General features: G+C 45.3%; 1 protein-coding gene across 1 annotated transcript in view; it reads right to left on the minus strand.

The window, feature by feature from the left end:
* Positions 1–22,409, minus strand: part of COX10 (COX10, heme A:farnesyltransferase cytochrome c oxidase assembly factor) — a 96,809-nt gene extending 74,400 nt beyond the window's left edge. The window contains exons 1-4 of the mRNA NM_001030700.2: positions 22,295–22,409; positions 21,644–21,768; positions 17,307–17,613; positions 8,335–8,459 (exon numbers count right to left, since the gene is read on the minus strand). Coding sequence (NP_001025871.1) covers positions 8,335–8,459; positions 17,307–17,613; positions 21,644–21,768; positions 22,295–22,337 — 600 coding nt within the window. The 5' untranslated portion in view covers positions 22,338–22,409. The remainder of the gene's footprint in view (positions 1–8,334; positions 8,460–17,306; positions 17,614–21,643; positions 21,769–22,294) is intronic.
* Between the last annotated feature and the right edge of the window lie 227 nt (positions 22,410–22,636).

Below are 22,636 nucleotides of genomic sequence, written 5' to 3' on the forward strand. Positions count from 1 at the left end.
GATAGCTGGCATTGGATCTAAAGGGAACCCCACACCACTGAAGTACTCCTGACAATTAATCACTTGGCAAATTCTTTCTTCCCCCGTACCTCGCTCACCTCCAGTACTTTCAGAAAGCCTTTCGGTACGGTGCTAACGAGACCAAACATCCCAAGGTCTCACAACACCTCAGGGATTCATTTATGCACAGAAGTGGCTTCTGCAGATATCACCCCATCGCCCCCATAATCAGGTGGGACAGGAGTTTCCCTTACATCTACCCTTGCACCACGTGCATCACCGAAGCCTGCTGTAGGAAAGGGCAAATTCAGCTGAGGAGAAAGCAAACAGCAGGGCTGCCTCCTCACGTGTGCAGCCCCTTTGCTGTGCCCACTCCTCGTGGTTCCCCCCTTTTTGATATACATGAAATGGAACACGGAGAAGAACCCCAATGAAACATTTCCATTCAAACTCCCCAATAATCTGAAGCTTTATGCTAACGCACAGAGGGAGGCAAAGCAGAGGAGAACGACGCTGGGTTGTTTATTTCCATATGACCCTTAAGGGTCCCTTCCAACTCAAACAATCCCGTGGCTCTCAGGCTGTGCCATGCAGCTCCGAGTGCCTGGAAAGACATCCACTTTCTTCCCAAACCTCTTCACGTGCCACACGCAAACTGCATATGAGGGAAGAGAATTTCTTCCAACAATGGTATGCATTAATTTATAACATTTTCCCAAGATCCTTTATCAAGTTTCAGTCGCGGGTCAAATAATTTATGCTTTGGAAAGATAATCTCTGCGTTTAGAATTTATCGTTCCTTCAGAGGTTGGTTCTCATTAGCGCTCGTCATTTCCACTGCTCATGAAATACATCTCCACGAGCAGAGCCATTCCCACTCGATATCAAGGATTCCTCCACGCTAAGTCCATCTAACTGCTGCAATTATGAATCATCTGACGGAGCCGTAAGTTATGATCCTCAATGACCACTAATGAAGGCTGTCTAGCAGTTAAAATATCAAAGCAGCATATATCAGCTCACTTTAGAGCACGAGATAGACTTCCAGCGTTGCACTTCTCCTGTATTTATTATATACTGTAAATTACATCCCAGCTGCCTCCAGCACGGCCAGCCCTGCACCCCGAGTCAGACACCGGGTTTTAATAAGCACTGCTGACAATCTTTTGATCGCTGGGGGCCGGGCAGATGAAAGGCCTGGCCGCCTGCTGCAGGCAATCTGCTCAGTCAAAACAAAGGGAACTTCAGAGGGAGACAGAGATGCATCAGGTGTTAATCCCAAATGAACAGGGAGGGGTGCTGCTGATGGACTTCAGGCTAAAACCAGGGAGGGCTGGGGAACGGGCTCATCCAGGACACAGTGGGAAGAGAAAGGTGCTAATAGCCAGGCACAAAACGCTTTGATTTGGAAACTCAAAGCTTTGGAAAGCCTTTATAGGACCCTTCTACATTTCTTTAAACCGATCGTGCAACTACCTGATTTTTCAACTACGCTCTATGGAATGCATCCCTGGCATTGAGAACGAGTTCTCTTATTCAGAAATGGCCTTGCAATAATCTGCTAGAGGAAGATGCAAAATACATTTTCAAAGCTTTGAAAAAAGTGGACAAAACAGCATTGAGAATAATGGGAAAAACCTCCAATGTGGAGCAGAGTTGATCTGCATCTACTGAAGGTCATTTCCTCCAACTTGGGTCTGACTGACAGCTTATTAATAATGCTAGTTTTGCCATAAACCCAAGTTCTCACTACCTGCCCTCAGACATTTAATAAAGCACGTGTTTGGTAGGAAATGTTTAGGCACGATGGCATAACAACAAATAACCCTTGGTCTGGGGGCTACAGAAAGTACTGCTGCTGCTGTCTGCTCAGCGTTCCATTTCTTCACAGGGAAATAAAGAGAACGGGCCCTGGGGAATTATCAGCCTCCTGCTCTTTTTCTTTTCTCCAGTAATCCAAGCATCTAACCGTCGTTTTCTCTCCATTAGTATCATAGAACAGCTTGGGTTGGAAGGGACCTCAAGGATCATCAAGTTCCAACCCCCCTGCCATAGGGATTAACGTAAACCTTGCTTTACTTTCTTCTATCGCTTCAACCCTTTTAACAGATTTCTCTGTAGATTTCTTCTGAAACCACAACAGCTCTGAAAGGAATACAACAAGTAACATCACATCGCTTCAAATCCCTTCTTACAGCCGCAGGAAGCAAAGATTTTACTTGGGGTCTTACAGCCCAATGTGAAACGTTCTTACTTCCACAGTCAAAGATCTTGCAATAAACATCTCTCAGATGGAGAAACTTTGAATCAAGGAGAATATTTACAAAGCTCACATAAACAAAAGAAGATGCAAGTGGAAAAGCCCAGCGATCACAGGGTCAGCAAACCCAACCGCACAAACCTCCCAGGTGCCAAATGAAAGTTGTTTGATGGGGCTGGGGGCAACAGGGGAAAGAAGGGTTGAGTTAATACTCAAAACTTGTTTCAGACGCTGTGTCTCATGCACATAAAATGATAATTGTTACTGCTCGACAGCCCTAAAACCAAATGTGGAGCTGATAAGCAGAAGGCTCCTCTTCACCCTGGAAGCTGGCGGCACGTCTCCAGCCGCCCTCCTCCTCTCGACAGCACAGGTGTTGGGATAACCAGTTCCTCGTGGGTGTTTTTCTGCCTTTAAAAATGAATTACATTTTCAACTGGGCAAGCAAGCTAACACAGCCAATCTGTCTTGAGAGAGGAACAAGGTGTTGGATTCCTGACAACCAGTGCCATGCGTGCTTTCATAACACTTTATTCAAAGTTAAAAAAAACACCCCAAGTTACTTCTTCCTACTCCTTTCATCTAGATTATGGATCTTAAATATCAGCTCAGAAAACTGCAAATATACATCAAACATCAGTTTGCTGATTGAACACAGCACTACAAGAGCGTTATTATGACCCCAATGGATTACGTTGCTCTTTGGCCATCAGGTCAAGAACAGTTCATTGGACACTGATCAGTTTGCCTGGTTTCTCCCCTGGGCTCCAAGTACTGCTGATTAACCCATTTTTGTAACAACAATGGTAACAGTGCTGGCTTCAGACCCAAACTGCAGCAATCCATGGCACCACCTACATGCAGTGCAGCAGGATTTCAAAGCGTTGCTGTGTTTGTACAACAGAATCCCAGGAAGGCTGAGGTGGGAAGGGACCTCTGGAGGTGATCTGGTCCAGCCCCTGCTCCAGCATGGCCACCTGGAGCCAGCACTGCACGTACCTGAATACATCCATTAAGGATACCCCAGCAGGACCTTCTCCTCATACTCCCTCACTGAACTTGAGAAACATACAAAATGACTATAAAGTATGACATAAACAGTGTTTTCAGGAAGAGTGGAAGTGCCTTAACCAGCACCACGTGATTTTACAATAAAAATATACTATATCCACTCCCTTCGGCTGACCTCCTTCGGAAGAGAGAGCAATAATTGTTTATTTAAGTAGGCTTATTAATTTTCTAGCATTCATTAAGCTGCTCTGTGAGTAGCGGTCTATCAAGTCATTACAGAATAGCAAAATATCAAAGTCGGAGACTACAGTTATCCCTCTGCCAGCACAGAGAGAGAATTAAACACAGGAAAGAAGGCCACCCTAGTTTGGTTTTGTTCTAGTGCCCATCCCTAGCACCCAAATGTTCACGGCAGTTAATACAGAAGATGATACCCAGCAGGGTCCGTGAGTTGGCAGCTAACTCAGATCCTCAGTTCCTCCATTTTTAACACTGAGCCCGTCCTTCCCACCCACTGATGCTGCACTTCTATGGGATCACAGCTGTCAGGAGAGGCTGACATCAAAAGCCCGAGGCAGCCGTCAGATCAGACCCCGAAGGGACAGGGATGTGAACTGTCCTCACATTTGTTCTCCCATTCTGATGAACATATTTACCAGGTTTTTGTTTCTACAGCTCCAGCTCAGACATTCAGCCCGGCCTGCTTCCTTTCCAAGGTGCTATCAGTCAAATCCAACCACATCATTTTATCTCTCAGTTACTAAATTCAAACCATTTTAAACATCCTGCTTTCATCTTTATAGCTCTCTCCCACTTTTTAACCACGCTGCAGTTACAGAAGAATGTACTTGACATATAAAACGCGCGTGTGATTCTTTTAACATTTTAATGCCATGTATTGTGTTGTAAACATCCCTTCATGTTTTATCTCCTTTCCCATAAATCAGAGGCTAGTATCTCAGAAGTCTCAAGAAAGTGACACATTTCCTCCACAATATAAATGTAAGGCTCTGCTCCTTGAAACTCGAGTCAGATTTCAAAAATCATCAAAAAAAGAACAACCCAGAGCTAAGAAACAGCAGCAGATTATCAGCTAGCATAATATTCTTTTCTCCCACTCCATTTCAATGACAGCATGAGCATAACACACAAAAAAAACCACAGGATGAGGTAAGCGTTCACCAGGCTATCACAAAACCAACGTCTTGATTACTCTTTGTTGTCACTTCTGTGGAACAACGTTAAAGTGAAATACCCTCTTCTACATCTACACCAGTAAAGGATGCTGAAAGAGTCAGGAAAGCAGATATTCTTAAGAAGTGAAATGCTAGCAATAATTATTTGGTTTATTCATGGTTAACATGCAGTGTTTAATAGATGAAATCCCAAAGCATAATTCCATTTCCTTACCATAATTGCAATTAAGAAGCCTGGTTTCTTATAATGGGATTTTCCGGTGTGTTTGGCTGCCTTCGTGGTGTTAGAATGAAGATGTGTCTCAAGCTATTCCTTGGTCAATGAATCAGTGTTTCATTTTTTAAATTAAAACCACTGTAAAATACCAGTTCTTTCAAAAGGAAGGAACACCAATAGGGAACACCTGTCCAAAATAATTTCCAGTTGCTTCTACGCTGGAAGAAAAGAAAGATTGCCATTAAAGAAAAAGAAAGAAGAGGAAAGCAGTTTGAGCAGGTGGGACTGAAACGTGGTGACATGTTGTAGCACAACAGCAGAGGGCTGAAGGATATAACGCAGTGTTGCGTGATGTGGAAGAAAACTGGGGACCACTGGATTAGCATGCCACTAAGATGCTAGATGAGGTGAGACGTACAGCTCTGAAGTATTGTGATGGAGAGAAGTGAGGCAGAGCCAGAACTGCTGGGAGAGGACAAGAGAAACAAAACACCACCTTTTCCTCAGCACATCCAGCAGGAATTAACCCCCACGTAAGCTCTGTGCTTAAGACCCAACACTCATGCCAGGATAACCGAAGGATCCTCTGATAAGCACCTGGATCATCAGAATGCATCACACCTTCTACAAGCCCGTTTCACCCACGGTCCAACATGACTCACTGCAGGGTGCTCCGCTGGAAATTCTGTAAACAAAGTTCTAGAGTGACTTCCACGTAGAACATATACCATGCCTGCTGCTAATGCAAGCCCAAGCTCAGGTACTTTTTACCTGTATTTTCCAGGGTGACTTCAAACAACTCTTTCCCTGTCATTTGTAAAATAAAAAATGTACATCTCTAAAATAATTATCCAGCGTCACACAACTGTTGTAAAACCATCTTCTCTCTGCTTGCATCAGAAACTACAGCCAGAAGTTACGGGTTGCAAAGGGAACTTGTTTGTAAATGCGTGCCCTTGGTTGATAACTACCCCAACCAGGCTTCCATTATGTTTCCATTGCTGCAGTGCCACCAACTCCCACCACTTCTTATCAGGACAGCGAAGGTGGGTTAAGAAGCTGCACTCTGGTACATTTTTGTGACATTCCAGCTTTTGTGGATAGAAAGAAAAACTGTTTAAAGAATGGCACACATCAATCTTAAATCAAGAGGGCAAGTGATAATTCAAGGATTATTTTAGAGTATCTCCTTAAAAATGACACCCACAGATCACGGCTTCTTGTTCCCTGTGCAGCCCCCCCAGCAGTCCCCATGCATCCAACTTCAGCTCAGCCTGCAGGGCAGCCCCAGCTCCCCCTGCACTGCGCCAATGCGGTCAAGAGAAAGGAAAAAAGCAAAGCAAAACCCAGAATTGGAGCGTTCAGAAGTTTGTAACCGCGCATCCATGAGCACGATGGGATCTCTGTTGCGTTTCCACAGGATCAAGTTCTTCACATCCTGTCCTAAATCACGGGCAGGAATCTGACACAATCAACGCGCTGCCTTCCCACGGCATATTTGGGGACCGTAAATTGGGAATGCAGATTTATCAGGGAAATGAGGGGTGGGAAAGACGAGTTGCCCTTAAAGATGCACAGATTTATAGCAACGCGGGAAGCGGAAAGACGGTTATCATATAAAGAGGTCCTTGAGGGACAGCGAGGAGCGGCGAGGGAAACATGAGTCATGAGCTGCCAGGGAAGGGGATGCGAGCTGGGAGCAGCGGACAGAGCGAAGTAGCAATAAGAGGAAGTTCCAAGTCAAACGTGCTCCTTCCCAGAGGTCAGGACACATCCCCCAGCTTACTGTATTGCTTGAAAATTAAATTCCTGGCCCATTCAGACACAAACAGCACCAACAGCAACATCAGGAAAGGGATAACCATCGACTGAAAGGATCTAGTGATAGACAAGGTCATAAAAAACAGCTGTTTTCTTTTGCTTTGTTACCAACTCTGCTTAGTAAGAGTAGCTGCCTTGAAGGCCTGCCTGAACAGCCAAGTAAGAGACTAAAACAGGCAAGGGTGCAAATTCAAAACACTCAGCCCCAATTGTGCAAAAGAGTTTTACACTTTGAGAGGCTGCAATAAGCCTCCCTACATGAGGGCACACAGCTGTCCCTGCAGTGAGGCGGCACTGAGTAAACAGCACATCATGGACCCAACCACAGAACTATCACACTTCTACCTTTCCATTCCCATCCCAAACTCCATATCGCAGTGTGGGCTTCCTGGTACAAATATCTCAGGAGTTCAAAAAGCAAGAGGTTAAAAAGGCAAAACACAACATCAGGCAATACATGGAAGCCAAAGAGAAGGAAAACCAGCTTTCTGTGCATGAACGTCGTCTGTAGGAAGATGCATCTGAATCTCAAGAATGACACAGTACACAGAAGTGTCTGAACAAGAAATAATTCCCTTTTGAGTCCAGCAGTATCCAGGTCAAAAGGGAAAGTAAATATGATAGTACATATGACAGTAAATATTTCAAAGGACTGGCAGGTCCCAAAACAAATCTTTAAATATTAAAAAGCCTGCAGAAAGGGAGAAAAGGCATCGCTGAAATTATATCAAAGCACTTCACTTTACAACAGCTTTTCTATCCAGACCTCCCTGTGTGAAACATATGCATGAATGCATCATTCATAAAGCACAGTGTGATGTGACCATCTTAAAATCATTTTTCAAGGGTACTTAAGTGCTTTCACCTAAATATTTCCAGGACACTAAAAAATGCAGCACCTTTTCTGTTTGCTTTGCAAAATTAGAGGTGTATTATGAGTGCAACCCCAAAGAGCACACAGGTGTCTGCACATGAGATGTTAGGAGGTTTAAGCATCAATGAGACTAACCCATGAGGGGTGCCTGCAGGAGGCAGCTCACAGCAAAGCTCCACGCTCTGCTCCATCAGAGGCGTCCCAGCACTCAAGCCCCCAGGTGACTGCAGAACCCACCAAGTGCTAGCAGAGGTGTCACTGACATTTCTCTTGCAGGCCATATTTGTAACTCCACTCTGCACCACAAGCTCGCCAGTTTGGCTCTCCTCTGGGGCTTCGGAGGAGCGTGACAGCAACTCTGCTTCCCAGCTGGGCTACAGAAGAGCTGAGAGATGCCACACATGAAAGGAAGCCAAGCTCAGGCAGCTACATCTGCAGCATGACACAGCTACCCAAGGCTGAGACTTTCAGCGTGTTTTAGAGATGCACGGGAGATATCCCAATTCCAGGCTATAATTCAATTTTCTGAACGCAGGCACAAACCCCACCAACACCTCACTCAATGAACCAACAGCTCTAAGCCTTCCTTCAGACAGATCCCACAAGGTCATGCAACGCAGCATCCAAGCCCATCAGTCTGGAGCCCTGCTGGCTATTCCAATACTCCAATTACACCATTCTTCCTGTGTCATTTGCAGTGATCCATGCACGGTATTATCAAGATAAACATTGTTATTGGGAGGCTTAAAACCTCATCAACTCAATTCTGAATAAACACACTGCGCCTAGCAACTCCACTTCAACTCACAGACACGTCGCCCATTCGTGGTGTCAGTTTTAACAGCCCAGGGCTGGGGCTGCAGCTGAAGGCACAGCACAACCTGCCATTCACTCCCACCAGGCAGCATTTCCAAAGCTGGGACACAGCAGCTCGCAGAGGGGCCGAGGCACTGACCTGATTGATGGAGTTGGCAGCGCAGGAAGCCAGGCCAGTTCCCAGAGAGGCGAGCAGGAAACAAGGCAGGTCAAACGGGACGGGGGCCATGGCAAAGCCAGCAGATGCCGTGCTGACCACCAGAGCTGCAACACAAGCAAGAACACAGTTCAGGTCATCAACAAGAAAACCATCTCATTTATGCACACCACTGGTGGTAAGGTGTTTGAGTTCTGAAAGAATCCCAGCGCAGATTCACCTTTAACTTCTTTTTTGGATCAAAGCAGCTCCAAGAACAAAGCACTGTTAATGCCAACGCTGCCTAACTAAGGCAAAGATGGGAGGGAGAACAGTCAGGGGTGAAATGAGAAACTGAGACCCATCAGCATGTAATTAGAAGAAGTGAGAATAAAACCGCTGTACTCTTTGCTGTATGGATAGATATAGGATTGTACTGCCTCATATAACACATGAGGTGTATTTTTTTTTCCCAGTAGCCCACATGCCATTGCAAAGTCTAACATGGAAGAAAACAGGAAGGAAAACTGCAAGCTGAGATGCATTCTATATCAAATCATAGAAGCGTCTTAAGCAGAGCACAAAACCAAAAAGAGTATAGGGATACTGGGCAGCCTGGTCTGGTGGTTGGCGACCCTGCACATAGCAGGGGGTTGGAACTGAATGATTATTGTGGTCCTTTTCAACCCAGGCCATTCTATGATTCTATACATAAACAACACCTGGTGCATTCAGTAACCTCGCTGCACAAGCATTTGCTATGCTGTTTCCACAGGATATGCCCACCTCAGGCAGAAGGTACAATCACATCAGCACACAGAGTTAGCAACGCTTAAAGACATCCAAATTCCAGTGGATTAACAGAAATCCAGATCAGTTTTGTCATCCGAAATTATAAGTTCAGCGTAGCACTGCAAATCACATCTTTAAAGTTACCCAGGTTTCAGTCCTAATACTGCAATTACCTAAATAATAGGTCATACAAAACTTGCATTTGGCAAGAAATGGTACAAAATGGAAAACTTCTTGTACTATAAAAGCCAGCACTTATTAAATTTCTTGCTTATGACCTCGAAACTTACAATCAAAGATTAATAGTTATTAAGCAAAGCAGTTAAAAAACATTTCACGTGTAACTATGTTCCAGTCCTCAAATTAAAGGTATGCATTAAAGAATCCAAATGTTCTTATCTTCCCAATTCCTACAAAGCCTCCTGTTTATCCGAAGTTAAGTGACAAATAAATAACCTCTGCTGACTGAAAATACTGGGATTACTGCTGAGTAGTGTTACTTGAGATGAAAAAGTAAATGACACGGAAGGGACCCGTCAGCAAGGATGTACATGCAAAGCACTGCTTTCCCGAACTGTGCCTACATAAGAATATTAGGATTTAATCATAAAACGATGCTGAAGATGACTTGCTGCTCATCAAAACTTTCCTCTAAGTATTAAAATCCATCAGCAGCTGAATATTATGATAATAACGTATCTAATATTGCTATAAACATGACTTAGCCTCGTGACGGGTTCACAGGATGGCTGTTACATAAGCTGTCTGCAAGTGCAAGGCTTACAAGAAGCAAAGCCCATGGCTTTGCCTCCCCATGCCAGCACCTGGCTCTCCCCTCTGCTCCTTTCAGCTGCTTCTAAGCCACCACGAACCTGTGATGAAGCCTCATCCCTCTGAGCAGCTGTGAAATCACAGCAGAGCCTGTAATCCCCAGGCAGACTAACAGACATACAGGGCTGTTGTTTCTGAGCGCTGCGCCCCATTTCTTCAGGAATCTTAGGCACAGCACCCTGCTTCCACAGCTCCAAAACTCTCATCCTTCATAGTAGAGAGTATGAGAGAATGTTAAATTCATTGGTTTACAACCGAGTTAAAAGAAATACATCCCAAAGGGGATAGTAAAACAGTGGCATTTGTATTACTAAGAGTGACTGCATTCATCTTTTGGCATAATAAATCACCCTTCCACTTCTAGACAAGAATTTAATTAAAACTTATCTTAGAGAGCACTTTGCACCAATTTATTATGGGAAAACACCAACTCATTTACTGAAGAGGAAAGGTGGAGCAGATTGGCAAACAGTCAGTGTAACATTACCATACACTGACCTCACAGATCCTCACACGGTACAGCTACAGCGCTAATTAAAGTCCCAATTGATTTCTCCAGATTAATTTCAGGCAGTCATTTCAGTGTGACTTATCAGGATCTTGTTACAAAGAGGCTGCAGCACATCCTCACACACAGCAGCTCCAACAGGTACTTTGGCTGGCTGGGGCTGTGCTCTGAACACAAGGCTTGCTGCTCATCCGGTCGTCCTGCAGTTCGAATGCAACGCATTGAGAGCAAACAAGAAAACGTTCCCTTTGCATGGAAAAGTTTATTTTCTTTCACTGTGGAAGCAATAATTTACTCTTCTACTTTCTTGGTGGAGGAAAAGTATATTTAACTGAGATCACATCAAGGGAATGAGGTCATTGACTGTTTGTTTTTTAATCTCTGTTAGCTTAGTGCTTTAGGGACCAAATTAACTTCACCTTATTATAGAATAGATGGAATCGATCCTTTCAAGATTTGTTGATGAGAGCTGGCATTATCTTCAAAAAGAAGCCAGATTTAAACTCATGATCTCAACCTAAACCTAACTTTAGGTCTTTTAAACATCTTTACCAGAAATTAACAAGGCCCATTTGCCTACAATTTCAATGTAAATGAATACAAAAATGCTAATGCACTGGTGCAAAAGAAAGTTATGCTGGAAGCGCCATCATTCACACACTCAAAAGGCCTACAGTGCACTGTATTCTTTGCATTCCTTTTCAGTTTCATTGTAGTGTAATCTGCCTTTATAACTCTGTATTTATAGCATGCAAATCACTGCACTATATTTTGTTTACCTCCTATTAAAAAGTAGCCAAGCCAAAATAAATGGGTAAGAAATCCAAAGCAAACCAATTCAGCTTTAGATTTCCTTTCTGTCCCTGCACTGATGACACACCAGCATATATGGAAGAACAAAAGCAAATGGATTTCTATTTTAATTTAAGACACAATTTCCTTGTTCTATTACAAGAGTTTAGGTACTCCTATAAGGGACAGTACCCATAAGAGAGTACCCTTCCAAAAGCAGACGGAATTCCCCAAGTGTCAAACATTGCTTTCAGGGAAGCTAAAGGCAGGGGAAGGCCTATCTACATCTCATTGCAGATCATAACCCACACACTACAGACAGCCCAACTCTTGAAGCAAACAAATTCGGGACACTCATTTGAAACAAATCATCTCATATAAAATCCAAGTGCAATAACACAGAGCAAACAGCAATCATCTCTCACTGTTGAACAACTTTAAAATGCATGGGGAAACTGCAGTAACAGCTTTCTTTCTTCAGTTTTCCTCATAGCAACTGCTAGAAAGATATCACTACCAAGCTTTGTTTCTTTGATAGGATAATAGTTACTGCTTTAATAACCAGAAAATGAGAACTACTGTGACAGGCCTGTAAGATATATTTAGGACCAAAAACACACGTAGACTTGTAACGATCGATACAAGGAACACTGATAAATCTTTCTCAAAGTTTCTGGCTGTATTAAAACCACAATTTAAAGAATAAATTCTGCTCTCGGTTGAAGCAGAAATGTACTGGAACTCCACTAAAGCAAATGGATTTTTTAGTAGGGCAGCTGCAAGCAGACTTTCAGCCCATGCACACACAGACACCTTATTTAGTCATCGATGCTCCACCACTTGGCAGCTCAGCAATGCTCAGAGTCATTATGCAAAGCTGGCTAATCATCATCTTCATTCTGCAGATAGGTGATGGATGCAGGGATGGAGCAGGGTGTCAATGAGCACAGCGCCAGGCAGGAGCACACATCCCCATTCCTCATTTCCACTTCACTGTCTGTGCAGGAGGATCACTGCTACTACACACACACACAAATCCATACATAAACAATACCTCCAATAAGCTCTGGTTGTGTTCTAGTAAATAAAATAGGATTGTTTTCTTAAAAGCGGATGTAAAAAAGAATTGAGAACAGAGCACAGATTCTTCCAACTCTCCTTCCACAAGGAATTTTGGCCCCTGATTTGGGAACATCCAGATCTTCCTTCCTGAGGAAGGAGCTACCAATGATTAGATAGCAGCAGAACAACCCATCAATCTCTGCCTTAAAAACAAACACCAAACAAATCCATGGGCTTCCTCAGAGCACCAATTCCACCAGCCCTGGAGTCAGCCCATAGCGCCCAGGCAAGGACAAAGCACAACAGGTTCCATTCTGATCAGACTGTGGTAAACCCTGATAGAATGACTCTATTAAAGATGACAAATGACTCCAGAATTACCAAGGTACGAACACCCCAAGGTTTGCCTTTCTGAACTCTCTCCTAAGGTACAGATCGTCACTCTTACATAACATGAACAGGATTCTGGGTTGAACCCTTTGAGACACAACCAAACAACATCTCACATCCTCAGTGAGAGCAACGCAGTGAAACAAACTTTAGAGAGTTTCCAGATTTCTTAGTGCTTGCAGAAATAGTAATACACTCAAATGGAAGCAAAAGAGGGTTTCTGTTAGATCCACCAAGCAGCTTTTCAGCAGGAAGGACAGGAGCACGCTGCAGCAGACTGCATGGCAAAGCTGGTTATTACCCATCCTCAGATGGTTTCTAGAACAGAACAACATGAAGTCAGGAATGACACACCTGAAGTTGGTCCTGCCCTGGGAAAACTAGCTTAGATGGCCTTCTGAAGTCACTCGGAGACCTCTATGACTCACGGATGCTGCGTGCACAGAAGCAAAGCAAGCAACCCAGCCTAGAAGCCAGCCAATGAGATATGAAACAAGGCTTCTGTAATTACAATAGAAACGTTCATCATATGTTAATAGATTAACTGTTAACGTGTATTTTGGGGAAAAACTACCAAATTTCTAAAATGGCTCTCAAGAGTTAGGAAATAGAAGCACTTTGCAATGTGATACTGTAAAATCTGAAAACTTTAGGGAGGACTCTGGATAAAAAGCAAGCAGTCAATGTATAGCTGTGTAAAACAGTCATTACATGCAATTGAACATTTTTAAGAAGTCAAACGAAAATGTTCAGTGCAGTATATTAAAATATGGGATAAGGATAATTTAACACCTGAAACGTAAGGGTACTAGTGTGTCTTTACCAAAAACTGCAGTTTGGTATCACAGTACCCACAGGAGAAACAAGAGCCAGGACTCAATGATTCCAGGCACAGCAGAGAGAGAAGCTACAGACACAGCCCCTTCAATGGGCTTGCAATGTAGATAAGAACACCACAGCTGTTCAGAAATCAGCAATTTCATTTGCAACTGACTGATGATATACACCCACTTCTCAGAGCTGTGCCACACAGCAATACACAGGCTGTATTGCCAACCAGTCGTCATCACCAGGAGGGCAAAGTGCAAGGCAGCCCTTAGTACAGGAGCACAAAGCACAGCTCACTAAGGAGGACACCCAATGCTCTGCACGTGCTGCCTTCGTCACACTTCCCCCACGTTCAAAACCAACATATAACTCTTCTGCACAGCTCACTTTAGCTTTCATCTACAACCACAGGGGAAAACACCACATGAAGTTTGAGAGGATGAGAGAGCCTGAAGTTCTTAACACGCTCACATTATGAATGATTAGAATTACTGCAGTGCCATATTCCTTTTTGCTCTTTTCAGCTCTACGTGAACTTTGTGATAAAGCTGAAAACAATGAGATTTACAATTCTGGATACTTATCAGGCAGATGCATTCACTTTCCAAGTGCCAGGATGGTAAGAGACAGCTGTTCAGACAGCAGAGAATGCAGGGATGGGAGAGGATGGAAACCGAACCCAAAAAGGTAGATTACCCGACAAGTAATTAGAAGTTCCCTAACCACTTCTTATGGCAAAGGAATATAAACAAAAATCTCTTTCTGTTGAGAAGGCAGTTCCTAATGGGAGAGTCCTATGAACTATGGTTTACATGAGGCAGGAGGGTATGGTAATAGCTAAGCTCATTTCCTTTCAAAGGTGAATTACAGTTCAGAAGACAAACAAACACACTCTTTACTTCAGCAGCGGGAAGAGATGGGGGCACGAGGAAGTCCCATTTTAGCATAATGCACAGTTTGTTTTTTTGTTATTTTATACTCTAAAGAGTATAAATAAAGAGCCCGCCAAGAACAACACACAGGATATGAGATCTATCAGAACGCCATGGGTGAACTGAATTGGGTTGCGTGCCATTTGCAAAAACAAAAGTGACCTCAGAGAATCTATTTTCTTCTTTAATAACAGAAATAAACAAACCAAAGACCTCCACTGCCATACTCTGTGCAGAATAAAGGTTTGCCCACATGATAACACAACTCAGATAAGAAACTAAAACGATTTCATAGCTCCACACATTACACCCAATATTTTTCCTTCTTGCCTCCCACCCTATCCTACAACCCAAAGGACCAACAGAACTCTCCTCCCACAAACCCCTCTTCATCCAAAGCTCAACTTACGCTTTTATACTCCCCAGTTTCTATACAATTTCCCTGCCAAAAACACGAAGATCACAGCATGAAGAGAGATTAACTTTCTCCTGCATCTTTATACCTTCTTAACAGCTGCAAAGTTCATCCTCTTGGCTCCCTAGCAGGTCTGAAGACAACAGATTTTGACCAAATGAAGTTCTGTAGTCTCCTTCTCCAGCTTTCCAGTAACACTACACTTTAAAACAGAATTTTGTTGCCTGCCATGTTGTCTTCAGCATTTAAACAAGAACTATAGAAGCTGTTCTGAAGTTTGGTAGCAACAGTGAGGTTATACAAAGAGAGCCCAGAAAAAAGATGCTCTTTCACCTAAGGTCAGTTGTTGAAACTCCTGCTTTGAGAAGCACTGCTGTGGCACAGAGCTTCCCCTTAAGGAACAGCAGCAAATTTAAGAACATATGTTTAAAGCATTTAAAACAAGAGCTGATTCGTCCTCTCCTCCTCAACCCCCGTATAAATTGGATGCTCAATCATAGAATTTTATGGTCTCATTCTGGATCTATTGAGGATTCTTTGTTGTTATTTTTTTTTCTAATTTAATCCTACTTCAATAACCAGCATAGGCTTCAAGCTTACATAAAACAGTCACTTGAACAAAATCACCACGTTGAAAAGATGCCAAGAGCTAATTCTTCATATAGTCCTTACATACTATGTGTGGTGAGCACTACAGAAACAAAACACTGCTAAGAATATAACAGCACAGTAGGGAGAAGACAGATCATTATCACACTGTAACACGATGAAAAGTCCAGCAACAACAGCAGAGTAGCAACATCCTAGGCTGTAGCAAGTGAGGATGTGCCCAAATGCAACAGCAGTGGGCACAGAAATAAAGGAGAGAAGCTGCTTACCTTTGGAAGGCCTCAGGTATACAGGGATCTCCAACAAGATACCCTTGCCTCCATTGCCAACCCTTAAATGAGGTCTGGGAAGGGCTGCATCCTGGTTCCAGCCCTTCCAGTCACTCAGGTGCACTGCACACACCTGAGCTCCCCTGAGTTGGCCCTGCCTTCCCACCAGGTGCTCAATCACTGCCTCAAGCTGTGACTTAGCATTTCCACTACACATGGAGAAAGAAGAGGCGACAATTTTGATTGCACATGTCACAAAGCTGTTGCCAAAGTTGAAATACAATAACCCTGAGAACTGATGAATGTATCAGTAGGAGTTTTATGTGCCTAAATCTGAAATCACCAAGGCTATAAAGTAAAAGGGACACATTCAAGTATCAAGCGACCATAATTTGCCATCCCTCAAGTCCACTAACTCAAATCTTCAGCAGCAAAAAACAAAGACATCTTGAGCTTTTTTTAAAATAACAAGGAGGAACACTTGGACAGATAAGATCAGTTTAGTGAAGTCCAAAAGGTGAGATGTCTCACCAACATTGAGAGCTACAAGGCCTCTTCAGTGGAGAAGCATTTAAATGGCCTTGTATGCTGTATGTGGTCAGTACAATTTCACCATGGAAAACAGAGTGAAAACACATACAGCAGAACAAAAATGTTGAGAAAGTAAACTGAACCCAGGATTTTTGTTATAGCAAATTGTTATGGCAAAGAATAACAGTTTCATTATCAAGAATCTATTTCACTCTCGGGAGACAGCACCACAGTAGGGACTTAAGAAACATTTCTGTTTTTGGCCCTGATAGAGACAAAACGTAAGGCTTGGGTCAGATCATTGCACCTTCCTCTACATATAATACTACCACTTCACAATAATATATAATTTTATATTATATATATTTATAATATAACATAATATAATGTAATATAATATAATATAATAATTTATAGCTATTATGGATTACTATTGGAATAGAGTAAATGTAGCCAGGCTCCAAGGCAATTGCTAAAAGTGCTGCTTTGAAGGTACAATTCCATTATGGACTACACAGGTAAGTTTTACCTCATTTCAGAAAAGGTAATTGATCACACCCAAATTTTTTCCTTTCTAAACTATGAAATTATTCAAACTGTTTTTCGTTCGTACTGTTAATACGATGTGATACTGTAAATATTTAGCTGTACTAAAACAGAAGGTAAGTAAATAAGACAGGAGGATGGTAAACTTAAAAGAGGTGTAATGCAGTGCTTATAAAATCACTTCCTAATCCAGTATTACCTTACTTTTGTGTATCAACACTCAGTTATGATCCCAAAAAGCTAGCTGATGATATAATGCAAGCTCCTCCTCGATGTAAATTCAATTAATGGGCAAAGAAATACTTGCTCTGTATTATTTTTCCCTGCACACATTTGATGGAATTGACTCAGGTACTTCGTGTCACCAAAGTGGACATTATCACAGAAAAACATACACGGTATCATTAACATGCTAAAGAACTCTAAATACCAAAGCGGATGGAAAGAAGTGAACAAACAACCCATAGTACCTGTAAGCTTAATTTTGGACAAACGTGCCAGAATTCCTGGCAAATCATCCAGCCGTAGCTTCATTTCTCTCCATTGCCTTTCTTCTTTGGATTCTGCTGTTGGTGGCCTGGCTGGGTCTCCAGTTTCTGCAGCTGGCTTAATTTCTCTCAACTCAGACAAAGGTGGATGATGAACAGGTGAAACTGGTGTAATCTTGTGTATAACCTTTCTTTCTTGATCCAACTGACTCTCACGGAATGGAGACACAACTGAATCTGACTTCGGCTTCACTCGCTGGCTGAGGTCTTTGTTGTACTGTGTTACATACTAGATAGAATGATAAATTTTAACATCATTAATTAAGAAGATATTGTTGTCAACTTCACGTTGTTATTATCACTGACATTACTGCTATGTTATTCTTCTTAATGATAATCACTTCCTATGATGACGTGACTGAGTTAGCCTGAATTTCACACCTCTTTTGTGGGCAAAAAAAGTTTCTTAAGTTGAACAACATAAAAAAAAAGGCATCTGTCCATTTCACAGCTATCTCTATAACATTTACTTAACCTTGAAGAACTGCTTCTAAACAAACTCCATTTTTCCTTCTACTTTCAACAGCAAACTTTTCTTAATTCATTTTTAAACCCACCAGACAGTATCATCTGATTTATGAATGATTACTTCAGGTCTATGCAAAGAGGTACACGTAGGTTTGTAATAACTCCAGCCCCACAAAATAAGTACTCAACTTTCTACACCTTCATAAGAATGATTGCCTTATCAGAATTTTAACAAATAGAAAATGTAGAATTAATTCAATATCCTGTTTCCCAGCAGGAGATGAGCACCACACTCCACCTGCACAGAGGACCCCTGTCAGGAGAGGACGTGTGGCAGCACACAGCATTATCCTCACTGCAGCAGGCCTTCTCCAACTTCAGATGTTACAGATCCCAACTGCTTAACCCTTCAGCGCAGAAAAGGAGACGCTTGGACTTGCCTGATCTGGCCAGATATGAGAAGTATATCTTTTCTCCTAAACCACTCTCCAGCATTAACTCATCACATGAGACATAACATGAGCCAGCAGTGTGATCTTGCAGCTTGGAAAGCAAATGGTATCCCAGGATCCATCAGAAGAGGGGTGGCCAGCAGGGACAGGAAGGTGATTGTCCCTCTCTACTCAGCCCTTGTGAGGCCCCACCTGCTGTACTGTGACCAGGTCTGGGACCCCCAGTACAAGAAAGACAGAGAGCTGTTGGAGAGGGTCCAGAGGAGGGCCACAAAGATGATCAGAGGGCTGCAGCACCTCCTCTACAAAGACAGGCTGAGGGAGCTGGGCTTGTTCAGCCTGGAGAAGATAAGGCTGCAGGATGACATAAGATTCACGTGGAGATAGCATATGTGCAATTCTTATTTTCCCAGATCTATCACCATCGCAAAGGACAGCCACTGAATGATGGAGGCTGATGGTGATGAAGGCCCAGCCTGGTGCCCAACTACACGCAGCCCTGCGCTGTGAGGTCACCGACCAAGGGGCTGTGACAGCAGCAGGAGATGGCTGTGACCTCACTGACCCTCCCTGCAGAAACCGGGGCCCGGCAGAGCCCAGCATCACTCGTGCCTGGACTCCGGTTGAGCGCAGCAGCGACACTTGGAGCCGCAAACGACACTTTGTTTGGGCCGTGCTGTGGGGCTGCCGGCAGCAGTTCCTGGTGCTCAGCCCACAGCATCGCCAGCGCTCCCCCGGCCCCGGGGCGGGCGGCGGGGAGCAGGGCCGGGGCTTTGTGCTGAGGGAGCGGGCATCGCTGCTGCTGCTGCCCCGGGGACAGCGACCGACAGCGGCCTCTTCTCTTCCGCACCTGCCGACAGCTCTGCCCGCTGCAGCGCCAGCGACGGGAGCGGCTTTCCCACCTCGGCTCTCCCCGGCCCACCGCACAGCCCGGGGCCACGGAGCTGCCCTCGGACTGGACCTGCCCCATATGTGGGCAGAGCCGGGACGACGCAGCCTACGCGATGCCCTGCCTGCACCAGCTCTGCTTGGGCTGTGCGCTGCGGTGGGCAAAGCGGCAGCCCACCTGTGCTGTATGTAAGAAGAACATCGAGGCCATCCGGTACTCGGTGCGGGCAGAGGACGATTACCTCGAGTGCCCCATCCCGCAGCCTGCAGAGCACTCCGAGGACGAGCAGGAGGAGGAGCAGGGCTCTGCACAGCCGCAGCTCGTGGCTCCTGAGCACGGCTTCCCACCCCAGGTCTGGGCGGACTTCTTCAGAGGAGATCCGGGAGACCTCGAACCACTGCTCGGGTGGCTCCAACAGGAGCTCGAGAACATCACCGGAGATGAGTGGTGGGAGGTGTTTGCAGTACAGACTGCAATCATGCACCTCCTGTGCACGTATGGGCTCAACCAGGATGCCCTGATAATGACAATGGAGACACATCTTGAAGACCACACGGAGCAGTTTGTGGCAGGGCTCATCAGCATTGTTACAGCCCTGTACGGCCCAGAGCTCTGCCGGCAGCAGGACAGCCAGGCTGCCCATGAAGCAGGAGGGCAGGACGGCCCCACAGCCACCCCCAGCCCTGTCACCTCCCAGCAGGAGCCTCCTGTCTCTGGCCTGGGCCACTCCGCCTGCCCTGCAGGTCCTTGCATCCCTTATGGGGGGCCCGAGCCCCAACCCGCTGCCCCCGTGTCCCCACAGGAGGAGCTGGGGCAGGTGGTGGCAGCGGGCCCCTCCGCCCAGGGCACGGACTGCTCACCTGGGGGGTCCTAACGCTCCCCAGAGAGGAGGGCCAGTAGCTGCTCCCTGGATTTTCCCCCATTCCCCAAGAGGCAGCGCTAGGCCAGCACCCATTGCAGTGCTGAGCACAGCTCTGAGGTTGGGAGACCAACAACAACCTCAGTCTGCATTTACAGACAATAAAATATTTGCAAAAAAAGAAAATGTCTTCGTGTTATTCATGATCAAGTTGGGTTTGCTGTCCCTCCCCACATCGGTTTCTCCCTCTCCTGATGCTGGGGGAGGACACAGAATCATAACTTTCACAGTCAGAAACCAGGAGAGCATACTCCTGTTTGGAGTTCACACTGAGGTTGGTGAATGGGATTAATGAAAACCCTTCGGTTATTTACTGATATCAGACTCTAAATACCAACCAGCATCTCTTACTTCCAAAGCAACTGAAATTAAAGAATCTCCAGTCACAGAATCACAGAAACATAGGGGCAAGAAGGGACCTGAGCAAATCCCCCCGTCAAGACCCCGCTAAAGCCAGCTCATGAAATATGCTACACAGGAAAGCGTAAGCAAGTAGCCTGCTGTGCAGTGTGCACGTGCTGAAGAAAGGAAACCAGACATAGGCACTGCTCCCAGTTGGTGCTGCCTGTGAACCAGAACACACCTAAAAGAATCAAAGTATCAGAAAGTATAAACCTGTGGAAGGAAGGGATGCCATTCAGAGGGACCTCAACAGACTTGAAAGGTGGGCCCAGGAGAATCTAATGAGGTTCATCGCAGCAAAGTGCAAGGCTTTGCACTTGGGCTGGAGGAATTGCAGGCATACATACAGAGTGAAAGGAGCAGACCTTGAGAGTAGCCCTGCAAAGAAGGACCTGCGGTTCCTGGTGGATGAAAAACTTAACATGAGCCAGCAGTGTGATCTTGCAGCTTGGAAAGCAAATGGTATCCCAGGATCCATCAGAAGAGGGGTGGCCAGCAGGGACAGGAAGGTGATTGTCCCTCTCTACTCGGCCCTTGTGAGGCCCCACCTGCTGTACTGTGACCAGGTCTGGGACCCCCAGTACAAGAAAGACAGGGAGCTGTTGGAGAGGGTCCAGAGGAGGGCCACAAAGATGATCAGAGGGCTGCAGCACCTCCCCTACAAAGACAGGCTGAGAGAGCTGGGCTTGTTCAGCCTGAAGAAGAGAAGGCTGCGGAGTGACCTCATTGCAGCCTTTCAGTACCTAAAGAGAGCCTATAAGCGGGAGGAGAGTCAACTCTTCACAAGGGTAGATGAAGGCAGGAGAAGGGGAAATGGTTTTAAGTTGAAGGAGGGAAGATTTAGGTTGGATATCAGGGAGAGGTTCTTCACAGAGAGAGTGGTGAGGTGCTGGAACAGCTGCTCAAAGAGGCTGTGGATGCCCTGTCCATCCCTGGAGGTGTTCAAGGCCAGGTTGGATGGGGCCGTGGGCAGTCTGGTCTAGTATTAAATGTAGAGGTTGGTGGCCCTGCATGTGGCGGGCGGTTTGGAGATTGATGATGCTTGAGATCCATTCCAACCCAAGCCATTCTGTGATTCTATGATACTTAAAGAATAAGAAATATAGGATAAACACATTGCATGACTTACCATTCGTCTGAGAAAGTTAAAGTACTGAAATGTAATCAGTCTGCCATCAGGCGCTCGGCACAGGTGCACAAACTGGCATGGGACTTGCCGGATTCCTGTTTTCTTCAAGTGCCAGACAAATATTCCTATTGAAAGGGAAGAAGAGAACATTAGATTTCAGTTCCACCTCTTACCTGTAACTCAGCCTGCAGCATGTCACCCTCATGGGACACTGCATCACAAGAAATGAGAACCAGGCCACTGGGACAGGAGAGACGTGTCTGAGGAGTCCCCTCAGCTTTACATCCAAGTTTACCCCCCCTGCACCAACACGCACTGTTAAACTCTTCTTCCTCTTGCACCCCACAACCATCTCAAATACAAGGAGCGTTCAAAGAAAGCAGCAGGCACAAGGCAGGATGCGGACACCGAGACCTGTGCCTGGTACATTAGTAGCCTGCGTTTAACCTCACGAAGATGAGAACGGGATCAGACAGGAACGCTACGAAATGACGCGACCCCGAAGGGCAGAAGGAGCTCCGGTCTCTCCGCACTGAGACACCCCACAGGAGCGGGACAGCCGGGAAGCGCACGCCGTGCCCCCGACCGAGCCCTCCCACTGCCCCCGGAGCTACCACATCACCGGCCCCAGCTCTGCCCTGCCCGCGGTACCTGCCAGCGCCTGGGGCGAGCCGCAGCAGCGGGCAGCACTCATGACCACGGCGCTGCTCCCGCCGCCCTCTCCTCTCACCGCCTGGGCGCCGCCATGTTGCCCGCTCTGACCTCTAAATGACTTCCGGGTCGGCACTTCCGGTGGGGGGGGGGGGGGGGGGTGCGTGCGTCATATGTGGAAAAAAGCCAGAGTGAAGTGCGGTAAAAATAAAGGTGGACCTTCAGCTGGGTTACCGAGCGCATTCTTGTTCACAGAGTCACCTGAGTGTTTAAAACAAACAACACAAACACGCTGGTATTTATCTTCTGGGAAGCTGACGTTAGCTTTGTAAGCCGCTTGCT

The sequence above is a fragment of the Gallus gallus genome, chromosome 18 (assembly GCF_016699485.2).
Source record: "Gallus gallus isolate bGalGal1 chromosome 18, bGalGal1.mat.broiler.GRCg7b, whole genome shotgun sequence".
NCBI classification, from domain to species: Eukaryota; Metazoa; Chordata; class Aves; order Galliformes; family Phasianidae; genus Gallus; species Gallus gallus.